This window comes from Lissotriton vulgaris, chromosome 9 (assembly GCF_964263255.1).
Source record: "Lissotriton vulgaris chromosome 9, aLisVul1.2, whole genome shotgun sequence".
NCBI lineage: Eukaryota > Metazoa > Chordata > Amphibia > Caudata > Salamandridae > Lissotriton > Lissotriton vulgaris.
In genome coordinates, this window is record NC_141697.1 from 1,102,804,936 (window position 1) to 1,102,818,665 (window position 13,730).

The following is a 13,730-nucleotide window of genomic DNA, read 5'->3' on the forward strand; positions in this document are numbered from 1 at the left end:
TTCCCCAGAGGACTGCCTTGCTTTTGAGGCTTGCCTTGCTGTCTGAGAAGGAGACTGGGCCTGCTCCCTACATCCCAGGCTAAGCTGAGTGACTCCAAGGGTCAGTTGGCTGACCTCTTGTTCTGAGATATAGGGATACAACAAGCTTTAGAACCCTCCCTGCAACTTCCCAGCTGACTTGCTGCAACTGGACCTGCTAGTGAACCTCCCTGATCCCTGCTGGCCTTTGCTGGAGTGAATCCTTAATCCCTAGAGGTGCCTTCATAGGTCCTGGACCTTTGGCTGGCATCAGAGTGCAATTTTCTGTAGAAGAGAAGAAATCCCCAAGTTTTGAGTGCTTCTCGACTGCAAATAGGCCCGTTCACACTCAGACTCTGCTGCCTGCGATGACCGCCAACCCGAAATTGCAGCAAACTTGACTTTTTGCACTGGAACGAAAACCAGAGAGGACCGGCAATTCAAAACTTTGAAAAGGTAAATTTTTCAGAGAGACCAAACTGGCCCCTGTATCTGGCTCATGCTCCATTGTGTCAGCCTCAACGTATGACTTTTCCCCGGTCTAGTACGACCAGATGGCCACAAGTGGTGCATTCTGCTTTTAGGCACTATACCAACCTAAAACTTTAAAATAGAATATCTCTGGATCTATTGATTGGATTATTTAATGTTCTGATATTACATTATTTATTACAATTTTCAACTTTTTTCTAAATTAGCTTGGGCTTTATTTAGTATTGTGTTTTCCCTTTATTGCCGTTTGTGCGCAGCATCAATACTTAATACAGTGCCTCTAAATTAAGGATAACTGCTTTGATGCCAAACTACCAGATGGATAAGCACAGGCTTATTTAGTGACTAGTGTGGTTCGCCTGGACAAGGATTGTGGTTGTTACTTGAAAAGGGGTTCTCAATCGTCAACCAATAACCCAATTTCTTATAAGCTTCTTTCCTCTATGGATGGGAATTATTGGCATTGTTCTGCCCCAGATAATCCAGAGACAATCCTATCTTTGTTGCATGGACTGCTCTCTTCATGTGGTACATTCGAAAGTGCAGAGAAAATATATTGAGCAGAAAAATACCTCATGTAGGTGAAGATTATGCATATTCCTCATGGAAAAACATTATGTGATTTTGCAACTTCCATTCTAAATGAGGACAAGGCTTGTGTGGCCCTAAAAGGGTAATCTATAATCAATTTTTAGTGTTACTTTTACAGCGAAAGTGTAAGGCATTTCCAATTAATACACAATTAGGTAAACTTCACAAGTGTTCTCACCATGGTTCCCCATAGTACCATGCATCAAAATCATTTAGAGGTTCTTTAGCCCGCAAACTCAACAAACACAAATCAAGAAAAGCAATACACAGATCTTCTTAAATTTAGTCTATGAATTAACCATCTCTATGCCAAATATAGACATAAAAACAGGTGTCATTCACTATATTCAGTATCTATATTCCAAATATATGTTCCATCTCTATGCCAAATATAGACATAAAAACAGGTGTCATTCACTATATTCAGTATCTCTAGGACCCTACCAATCATCGAAGGTGTCTCTGCCGTGTGGGGTCCCTCAAGGCTCATCCCTGAGTCCGACACTATTTAATATCTACGTGTCGGACCTTGCAAATGTCATCAAAGCATTTGGGATGAGCCTGACCTCCTACGCCGATGACACCCAATTGGTACTGGCTATCAAAGGGGACGGGGATGAAGTGGCCAATCGATTCACGAGAGGAATGATGGCATTATGTGACTGGATGGCCACGAATTGTCTGAAACTCAATTCAGAAAAAAACTGAAGTGGTCATCTTCGGTCACCTCTCCCCGGGCTGGTCACCTGTCTGGTGGCCACCATCTTTCGGTCCCCCGCCGAGTCCAGCTAGCAAAGTGAGAAATCTAGGCGTCATCTTCGATGCTGGCCTCAATTTTATGGCACATGCGAATAAAACTGCGGCTTCAGCTCATATGAAATTGAGAATGATTAGGAAAATACTACCTTTCCTACCGAACACGGCCGGGAAAACACTGGTCAGCTCACTAGTCCTGTCCTCCTTGGACTATTGTAACGCTCAATTCTTAAATGCCCAAGTCCGAGTGACAAATAAGATGCAGTCAATCCAAAATGCAGCCGCACGAATGCTGGCTGGGATCCCCAAGTTCGCACCAGTTACAAACATCATTAGGGATCTCCATTGGCTCCCGATACGCAGCCGTATCAAATTCAAATCGCTGTGTATTGTTTACAAGTCACTCAATAATCAAGGTCCCCACTTTCTCAAACAGAATCTTCTCCATCATGTCCCAACCCGATCTCTTCGTTCCTCTATTCAGAACTTCTTGGCTGTGCCTTGCACTAGAACAGTCACCTGGGGCGACAGGCGTTTCCTGGTTGCCGCCCCTAGACTCTGGAACACCCTTCCTGCACATATCCGAGCAAGTCCCTCCCTGTTCACATTCCGCAAACAGCTAAAGACGTGGTTATTTGACCAATAGCCTTGTATATCTTCTTTACCCCAGTTGCTGATCCATCCCTTAACTAGCGCCGAGACGCCCACGGGTATTCGCCGCGCTCTACAAATGTCAATAATTAAATAAATAAATAAATAAATATATGGAACGCACAAAAATGTATTATTCCTTTCCCCTCAATATTTCACCCATACACTATGCTAGTATGCTGTACATGCCCCTGTGGATAATACTCAAGCAGGCAGTATGTAATAACTTGACAACAAGTTGTATTTATGAGTTTCTCAAAATTACTGTGAGGTAAAATTAACTTGGGGTAATTCCTTTAGAGCACCATGGACCATATAATTCAAGTGCCACTGATGTGCAATGGGCATATGAGGCCACTTCCTCATCCCCCATATAATACAGAAGGGACAACAGGCCACTCTATAGTACAGATTGCACTGGAGAACATATAACATCAGCATAATCCAAAAAGGCGTTCTCTCATTTGCATTGGAGAGTGAACCTATGAAAGTGAGCCAGCAATACCTCCGAGGTTGTGCTTTTTAGGTCTCGCCTACGCAGCGCACATGCGGTGCTTAGGCAAAAAGACCTTTTCCAATCGATTTGGCTTTTCAGCTAAAAACGTGCACGCATTCCATTGCCTTCAATGGCAATGCGTACATGTGTGGCGATTCACTTGCGGGAGTGAGCACTGCCATAGGGAAACAATTATGGCTCCAGCAAGTGAATCGTGCAGGCCCCCTCCTCCCCCCTGCTGCCGCGCGAGGTGCGAATGCTTGTTTTCTGTTGTAGCAAAATACAAGGACAACATATTTAAATTACCCCTCCGCGGCCCTTCTGTGAATTGCTTACAGCCTCTGCTTCTCCAGACAGGAAAGCTACCTACATTGATCCTGGACGTTAAAAATAAAAATAGCAGAAAGCTTACCTTCTTTCCACCAGGGTTTGTTGTAGGTATCTAGTACATGTATCTGCAGCTTGGGACTTCGCTGACCAAATCTTAGTCAGGCAAGGCCTGATATACTGTGTGGTGCATGTGATCAGCTCAGTATCATTGGCCGAGCATTTTTGCAGTTCAGAAACATTGAGGCAAACCGGCAATTAAAGATGGTCTTTTTATTGAAAAGGCTCAAGATGGAGTACAAGAGCTATATTTCATGGCATTTACTTTTTTTTAGTGCACGGGCAAGGCAGTCATCTCAATGTCCATTCTGTGAACAAAACTCTGTTAGATTCCCTACTGTAGTATAATCCTCGTTTAACATAGATAAAAGTAAAGTGAAGCTAAACTACCCCCACCAGATACTGATATGTTCCTACCGAGATTTTCATATACAAAATTCCAACAAACAGCACTCTTGGCTAGTGCAAGAGAAAGTATTGCGCTGAAGGGAAAAGGGTTCCAGCATTTGAGGACATTGAAAGTAAGAATGTCCATGAGCTGGCCTTGCATCACTATATAAAGATATAATGTGTGTTTATATACGTGCCTCATTCTTTTAGAGGGGTTTTGCAGGGAACCAGGCCAGAAAAACATCAACTGGCCTCTGTCTGCCTAATATAGATTATGAAAATGTATAATTGAAACAAACAGAGTAAAACAGACCAACCTCAATCATATGGAAAAGGTGATTGTTGCATAATAAACTTACATTTTGAGTAATGTTTAAAAAAGCACCCAACCAAATAAAAAAAAGTGCAAAGCGAATGCACTCATTGTGAGCACCTGACTGAACCCAGGCACAACTAGCGTGGGCACCTATTTTCTTTTTCCACAGGTACTGCAGTGTTATAAAATGGGAAATGTGAAGGAAACATGTTGCCTCTGCACCCACCTCATTTTATGGAAACAGATGCAGAGGTAAAGAGATCTCGAGAGGGTCACTGTGACGGTTCACCACAAAGAGGTAGTGCACAATTACAGCGCCTGGGTGGCACCCTCTGAAGGGGGCAATCAATATTCCATCGATTGACCTAACCATTCCCTGCAGCTGAGTGCCATCACTCACTGCACTGCCTGCAGAGGGATCTCTGTACCCCTTTGTACTTCAGGTAGAGTGGCACTTTCAATGTAAACAACGGAGCTGCTCCTTCAAATAGCCACTTTGCCTTTCACTAATACACTGTCCTCAGGGTTGTGAGTTTGCGGCTCCCCTGATGGAAACGCATAATATGTGATTGTGTGCACTCTCCCCGTTTGCACCTGAAGCACTTAACTAAAGGAGGGTGGCTGCTCAAATAGGAACGGTGCGCCTTTTAGGTAAATTGGCCCCTGGTGGACTGACCATCACTGTTCAAATGTAGATCAGGATTATGTGATGGGGAAAATAAGTGTGTTGTGGTGGTCTACATTATCCTTGTTTTATTCTTCAAATATGTCACAAGTCTTTCTATATTAATCTTTTATAAAGGTCTGTCTTTTGTCATAGTGCCAATAGCAGTGGTGAGAGAATCGAATTGAGTCTCTCATTGAATGATTGAAGATCCTTATGTGATAGATTAGGTATCTCATGATCCAAGATCAGTTCAGGTCTGGGAACGAGTTTCATTTTGTTGTGGTTCACCCAGAAATCAGACGAACCTCCCTTCCTCAGGTTCACGGCTAAATCTAGCCCATGCGATCAGGTTTGCATCCTAGGGCCAGGATCTTAGGGTCCGATTACGATGGCGGTAAATTCGTGACCGCCGGGCCAGGGGTGAGGCCCGCCGGCCTGGCGGTCGTGGATTTACCGCCATCACTCTTGAAATTCCCACCGCCAAATTAGGATGGCGGTGGGAAGGGAAAAGGTACCTCGTGGATGGAAAGACCGTCCGTCGTGGTACCGCAAGGCGGGCCTTTTCCGCCCGCCTTGCGGGACCAGGTACAAGGGGTCAATGGAGGCGGTGCCGTGCAGGCACCGCCGTGGTCATTTGGATGCCTGTCTTTTGCAGCGGAGTTCCCACGGCAAAAAGACAGGCGGGAAATGCCTTTGGGGGCCCGTTGCGGGCACCCAGGGGGGAGGGGGGCGGGGGGTGGGGTGCTGCACATGGGGGGTACCTATTGTACCCCCCTTCACTTGCATGTACAAGGTGGCAGGAACCGCACGGTGCCTGCCATGTTGTACAAGCAAATGTAAAACATGTGTCTTTACATTGTGGCGGGTGCTGTCACCCGCCACAATGTAAACATACAGGATGCGCCCGCCAGTGTGGCGGGCTCATCCTAATTAGTTTTGTGGGACCGCTGCACCTATGGCAGGCAGTCCTTTTCCACCAGCGATGGTGGGCGGACTTTGTCCGCCCACTATCGTAATCGGCCACTTAGATTGCAACTTTGGAGTGTAGTATGGAAATAAAGCTTGGAAGGCTGGAAGTAGTTAGAGCCAAAGCTTTCATAAATTTAATGACGGTACTGAGTAATCTGAATTTTATTTTCTGTGCCACAGGCAACCACTTGAGGTCTTTGAGATTTTTTATTAGTTTAAAGCAAAGTCTGACTGTTTGTTTTGCAGCCTCAATATCTTTAAAATCTATTTTGTCACGTAATGTATTGGGACAGTGCCTAAAACTGTGAAAATACATTACAAAAAATCTACAAGATATTTAAAAATACAAATTTGCAATTTTTTGTGGAAGCATAACGACACTAATAATCTGGACTAACTGTCAATTGCTTGCAAGGGCTAGGTGTGTGTCTTGATTTGCGTGCAAATGTGTGAGATTAAAATGAAATGCAACTAAAATCAAATTCCTTGAATGTTACATTAGTGTCCCTGGAGAAATATTTATGCATAGAGAAATAGTTAGACTGACTTGCGATAGAGGATATTTCACTTGGGATTTAGTCATTTTCTATTGAATGTTTTGTGTTTTTAGAAGTGGGCGTGACTCTGGGGCAATCAATATAACAAGCATTGGCATAGCCAATAGGTGTCGCCTTTGGGACCTTATAAGTATTTAGTTATGCAGCACAATATCTTTGGTGCAACAACATCAACTGTTGCATGGGTAAACACTTAAAAGGTCCCAAAGGCGAGACCTATTGGCTGTGCCAATGCTTGTTTATGGAAGTTGATGGAGAGGCAAAGGAGTTGTCAGGGGTTCCCACTGATTGTGTGCCACATATCGGGTGCCCCCTGGAAAGGCAGGCCACATTGCCATGTGCAAAAAAAAAGTGAGACTGGCTGCTTCAAGTTGCCGGTTCACCTATTCAATAATGGGCAGCCCTGAGAGCAGGTGTGAATTCACGGTTGCACTGAAGAAGCACAATAACTGTAAGACGGTGCACTGACCTGGTCAACGTCCTGGCGCACCCAGACAAAGGTGTGTCATGGTACAAACTAGGCTTGGGTAAAAATGGTATTGTGGCTGCATAATTTACATAATTTTGTAAATTATAGGTTGCGCTCAGTTCCCAAAATTATACCATTATGCCACTTAATGTATTTACGCGCCATTCTTGCTTTTGTTTAAATGTGTCGTCAAACCAAAATTCCATTTCCTAAAAAAATGACAGATTTGATTATCACATAATTATGCATTATTTATTGTAATGTTACCATCATTTTAAGCACTTACGCATATGCAAATTATGTGAAGTTTGCACGCCCCATGAGCAAACCAGGGCAGCGTGCAACTATAGGTAACAGAGACCCATGTGATATTGCCTTTCAATGATTTTACAACCACATTTGATGGTAATGAGTTCAGAATGGGGAATAACACAAGGATGTGTTAATTTCTTGAGTGTCCACCTCTGTTTTCCTGAAGAAATTCATCCAGGTTCCCCTGCAAATATTTCTCTGCATACATTCCTCCAAGTTGTTACCTGGGGTAATTTGTGTGAGGAACTGTTGTGCAAGGGTTTAGCACAAAGAGCGTTTTAGCCCAATTCCAGTGTTTACTACCTTTTCATGAATCTTTAAGAAGAAGGCTGTGTGTAATATGCAAAGGTCTGCTATTGTGCCATTGACTATAGTAAGTAATAGCAGTAATTGCTGTGTCAATAAGAGGAAGAGCAATGTCAACGTTAATTTCCGTAGAGTATTCATGAAATGTCATACTGTACCTGGATCTATGGCTTCTCCATCAAACACTGTTTCATACGTAGTCATTTCCTTAAAAAATGCAAGTAATAGGTTCATCGTCAAATAAAAATACACTTTATATATTATCCATACCTTTTTTTCTAAACAGTTCCACCTAGTGTGATGCTAGAGAAATTCCAAATTATATCAATAAAACAATATGTGTAGCTATGCGATAGCCAATGGTACCGTACAAGTGCAAGTTCATTTATAGAAATGTATTAAGATAAAACATCACGAAATCCAACAAATGCATCTGTCGCCATTAATGAATATCATTTTTAAAATTCACAATCCACTCACGTTTTTCCTGTTTTCATTTCCTATTTCATTCTCCCTTCTAGGACATATCTTGTGACACTGAGTCTTTTGCCAGTATGCTAGTAGGACACCCCCCACGTTTTTCCTGTTTTCATTTCCTATTTCATTCTCTCTTCTAGAACATTTCTTGTGACACCTGAGCCTTTTGCCAGTATGCTAATAAGACCCGCAATCACTTGCAACACCAGTGACTACTGTAGAGACATGGGGTTCATATTAAGTAAATAGATCTGGGTCAGAGAAAACTGAATTTTTAAACTGTGCATTACAGAAACTTTGTGTAACAGATATTTGAAATTTTCTGTAGTAAACGTTCTGTAAGATATTTGAATTTGTTGAGCAAATAGGTTTTTTTTTAATTGAAATATCACTGCCAGTAATGAAAAATGCATCTTGTGCATAATGGCATTGACATCAAAAATAGTAAAATTTACAACTGGCAAATTGAAATGCCACCAACAGCTTTGTACCTGTGGCAAATTCAAATACCGCTGACAGAAGATGGTTTAAAAGATGAGGCGAATGCCTGCTAAAAATTCCATACCACTGACCCAAAACTGACATTGCATTCCAATGGTTTTGTAGAAGCACATAAGTATAATAAGTGTACCTTTTGGTGGTACATGACCTCTGGGCTGAGTTTGACATGGTGAAGGGTTACCCTAAGCAAGGTGCCAAGAAGGGGATCTCAATCATTCCTTACAGTCATTTCAGTTATTTCTGCATCATAGAACATCAAGGGTCTTCAAGGTACCTACTGCTATTGAACCCCCTCTTCAAAAAGGTGTCTGTAACTACATACACTTATGATTCAAAGTTAATCAGCTTAATTTCACTGAAACATTATTGAGTAGTATGCCAGTATATCCTCACAATGCCGATAAGGCAGCATTTGAATTCTCTCATTGGATAGAATCATCTTTAGATACTCTGGCCCCATTCCAGATAGTTAGTCAGAGATGAAATGCAGAGGATTAGAGCAAAGATGGCATAAAACTTGCATAGAAGAGGATAAAGTCAAGTATGGGGAAGCCATCTGTGAGTACAAAGTTGATATTTTCAAAGAGAAATTGCAGGTTTTGACTTCTACAATTGAAACTGTTCAAAATCCTGAAAAGAACTTCTTACTGTGGTAAAAAATCTATCTAATACTATGGAGGTAGGGACACCACCCGTTCCACAGGCCTTCTGTAGATAGCCTCTTACTTTCGGGAAACAAATTACCAAATATATTTAGATTTTCCAAAGACAATTTATGCACCAACGTGAATAGCAGTGGGTCAGAGAAAAATAATGGAAGAGCTATTATCCTTGATAAATGTTTGAATCTTATGACCTCTCAAGTTAGGGATCTTCTTCTTAACATAAAATCAGGTTCTCCCGTGGGACGCCCAAACGCTGATTTGATACGTGCCCACCTTTTCTTTTTAAGATGTCACCATACATAATTTCTAACTATCTTACTTCCGTATTTAACCTATTATAAAAACAGACATTTTTCCTCAAATCTTGAAAGAGGACACTCTTTTTCCACCGCCGACCTTAAGGACTTATAGTCCAATTTCCTTCCTGTCTTTTCAAGTAAAAATTCTAGAATGAGCCTTAAATCAGGAAGTGGATAGAGTAAATTCGGAAAATGGTTTTTTGGATATATCTCAATCAGTGTTTAAGGCCAGCCACAGAGTCAGTGCTGTCCTGTGGTCTTGTTTTCAAAGATCTCACAAAAGAGCTTGACATTGTGTCTCATGAAATATTAATCACCCATCTTTTAAACTGGGATTTTAAGATAAGGCGCTCTATTTGCTCCACTCCTTGTCTTGAACTCAGACAGTGGAAGTACTTTCTTTCAGTTCCAAATAATTTTCTCTCCCCTGTGGGGTACCAAATGAATCCCTAAGCCCTACTCTTTTTAATTTATATGTGTCTTCTTTGGCTCATCTTATTTGTTCTCATGAACTTTCGGTCTTTCGGTCTTTTCATATGTGGACCATGTGCAGATTAATGTGAAAATAACGATTGCTGCCAATTTTAGAGACTATACGTGTGTGGTTAGCACCTGGATGCAAGCTAACTGCTTAAAATTGAATCGAGAAGAGACAGAGGTTCGGTTGATTGGAAAAGAATAATTCTTCTGCTCCAATGTGTGGTGGTCAGATGCCTCTGCAGCTCTATCAGTACCTGTTACTTCAGGAAGAGATATGGTTGTAATAGCTGATAGTTCTCTTTGTTTCGCGCTGCATGCTAATAGGATCACATCTACCTGTTTTAACATCCTTTGTGTACTGAACAAAATGTTCCCTTTTTATTCTAATTTCATAGCGCAAAATAATTATTATAGCTTTGATCTAGATATTAGATTATCATAATTACCAATATTTGGGCCTTAATCAGGTAGTCTAAGCATGAAGTGGTCCAGAAAGTGGCAGCTTAACTCTTGATTGGCCATGTCATCCATCAGTAAAAAAAAACTTTAAACTCTGCATTGTTTTTCTAGTTCGTAATAGGGTCATGTTTAAGACTCTATCTGATTCACAAGGCAATCAATAATTCAGGTCCTAGCTTCTTTGCAGAAAGATTTAGATGGTACACTTAACAGCGTAAATAGAGATCTAGCGCTGGGGGTTTGAATTATTTTCGTATCTCTCAAGCTGACTTTGGAATTAATTTCTCATAGACATCAAGCACATAGAAAATCACACCATTTCTAGGAAAATCATTTAAACGTGGTTGCTTTTTCTTTGAGCATTCTCGAAGCATCTTGTACAGTTTTGCTTTCTGTTTTTAGTGCCAAGATGCCTTTGGGTAGAAGCTGCACTATATAAGATCCGTTTTCTTCATTCATTCATTCAAGAACAGAGCAGTGGCCACAGTACTAGAATTGTCATTAGGAATGCCAAAGCCCACCACTATCAACGATACATGATTATTTGCTACCCCAGTAGAGATTCCAATTCATATTGGAGGAATAAGGAATGGATGTGAAGGAGCTTCTTTACGTTCAACACAGATATGACTGTGTTGATTCTATTTGGGTTGCATGCCAGTCTCTGCAAGACTAGGAAAAAAGGAGTTAGGCCCAAGGGACGAGGTCCAGGCAGGGCTGTACTATTATATCAAAAAAGGGGAATACGCCTGTACCTCTTTATGGCCAAACACATTACTGTTTGTACCAGTATTTTATTTTTACCTTTTTATTTTACTAATTCTTTATGTTCTTCGTTAGTTATTTCAGCATGAAAAAGACTGGTGTCTAGTCTTATCTATATTCTGTACATAACCGTTTTACAAAACAGTTTAGATACACATAAATGATCAAACATACCATACAAAATACATCACATTAAACATTTATATGAAAAAGGACAGAAAAGACATCCAATACATGAATACTTTCCCACCAAAATTGGTGGACAAGCTAGATTATTGATCCTAGACTTCCTTCTTGTGTCTATACTAGGTATCAGTGGCTACACAGGGAAAAACTTTTTTCATTGTTTAATTTTTCTGGAAAAGCTCGGTTTACACCTCGAGAGAGTCTTCTTCAAGTATAAGAGAATAAAAATCCTTGAAAAACTATTATGTGTGTCAACATTTAGTCCTGACACAAATAAGTTCAAGCAAATCATACTGAAAAATTGGCACCTCCATGAGAACCTTGAATGTCCTTTCCCGACACCTCTATTCGCTATGAAAAAGAATCAAAGTATTGGACAACAAATACTGCAGAAGGTATTTCAAATCTGTGCACATCTAGCTGTCTACACAGTGTGCCCAGTGTCCAGCCCGTACATCATGAAGAACCCTCCACAGCACTTACACAACTTCTCAAAGTAACCATCCAAAAAATTGAAGACCCACCGTTTCTAATGCTATATCTTGACATCACCCATGCTACACAGAGCATTGAATTAAATGTTGTTGTTTTAAACAGGGGCATAGCTTCCATTGGTGCGGTAGGTGAAGCGACAGTGGAGCCCAGAGGCCTGAAGGGCTTTTTGCTGAATTTTATCACTTAAACAGTAGGGTAGCTAGAGCTTTTTACATCTGGAGCTATGTCTTGGTTTGCCACCCAGTGCCAGTAAGAGTGGGGGGGCGGCCTGGCGAAAGACCACTATGAGCGGGGGCAGAGGGATGTGGGCGACAGACAATGACAATGACATGGGTGCATTAAGTGATGCCGATGAGGGAAAACAAAGAAAAAATAAAACTACGCCACTGCATTCACACCTGCCAGGTGGCCCCTTTCCTTGCTCATACTAGAGTCCATGATACACTGTCTACAGTACTGGGTTTTAAATAAAATAGGTAGAAAGGAGATTTACATTGCACATCTGTGCTTTGTTATGGACTGGCATTCCATGACAAGGAAACACAATAAGTTGGCAGGATATGCCCAGACGTGGGTCCCTAGCTCACTCTGGATTCAAGCTAGCCTGGCTGATTAGGGGTGCTACCCTGAAACTGGGTCCCAGGATGCTTGTTGTCTGTCCAGGGATAACCTGGCTTGGCAGTTCGGGCTGGTCTGTTCCCATGCGGAACATGATAAAGACTGATTTGCATATGGCTGGGACTCAGCTGGGGTGGCGAAGTGAGCTAAAGAAGGATAATGGATTCAACCCAGATCTAATAGTGACTGGGGGAGAGTATCTAAAAAGTTTCAGGGCCCTGGCCATCATCTCATTGTGCTTGCTTTGTTAGCCCTAAGTTGGCAGGGTATGCCCAGACGTAGGTCCCTTTCTCACTTTGCCACTGGACTCATGCTAGCCTGGCTGATAAGGGGTGCTATCCCGAAACCGGTCCCTAGATGCCTGTGTCCATTCCAGAGAAGACCTGGCTTGGCAGTTCAGGCTTGGCTGTTCCCATGGGGACTGATTTGCATATGGTTGGGTCCGAACTGGGGTGGTGAAGTGAGCAAAAGAACAATAGATTCAACCCAGATCTAATAATGACTGGAGGTGAGTGTCTAAAAAGTTTCAGTGCTCCATCCATCATCTTATTGTCTTTGCTTTATTCACCCTAAGGTGGCAGGGTATGCCAGACATGGGCCCCTTTCTCACTTTGCCACTGGATTCAAGCCAGCCTGTCTGATGAGGGGTGTTAACCCGAAACCGGTCCCAGGATGCCTGTGTCCAGTCCAGAGAAGACCTGGCTTGGCAGTTCAGGCTTGGCTGTTCCCATGGGGAACAGGGTCAAGACTGATTTAGATGTGCTTTGTCTAAACTGGGGTGGTAAAATGAACATTGATGGATTCAACCCAAATCTAATAGTGACTGGGAGTGAGTGTCTGAACAGTGTCAGTGCTCTGTCCGTCATCTTATTATGTTTGCTCTACATTCAATACCAAGTCACACTTTAGAAATTACAAATGTGTGGTGTGCTGTTTATTTTTCTCTGCCTGAAATGTGAAGCGATCGACTAGTAGCTCACTACTTTTCTTTTCATGCTCCCAATGTCCTATTATATGTTCATCATTGTCCATCACCTGATGTTTCCTTATGATTGTGTCGGTCATAGAAAATTGGTCATAATGACATAATACCTAAGTATTATTTGAGCCAGTGGCTGCAGGTGGGGGCCAACACTCCTTTTTGGGAAAGGGCACTCACTTGGCCTTATCAGGCTTTGTTCCAGGGAGAAAGTGGAAAAACAAAAAATAGGATAGGAGGAGGAGGGAGAAAATGAAGGCAAAAACAGTGACTAATTAGGGATGAAAAAGAACATGCAAGCGTGAAATGAAGGGGCTAGGGAGTGTATGGTGTTGACGAAAGGAGCATGAAGCAAACTCAAGTTCACACAGCCTTGGTAAGAAGTAATCCTGATCGTAGACAGCCCCTGCCACAAGCTTCTGAGAAAAT

At 42.1% G+C, this 13,730-nt stretch overlaps 1 protein-coding gene across 1 annotated transcript in view; it reads right to left on the reverse strand.

Moving 5' to 3' along the window:
* The window catches only part of LOC147692864 (cadherin-related family member 3-like), a 650,553-nt gene that overhangs the window by 59,891 nt on the left and 576,932 nt on the right, over positions 1–13,730 (reverse strand). The window contains exon 18 of the mRNA XM_086939084.1: positions 7,536–7,584. Within this exon, the coding sequence (XP_086795210.1) occupies positions 7,536–7,584 (49 nt within the window). The remainder of the gene's footprint in view (positions 1–7,535; positions 7,585–13,730) is intronic.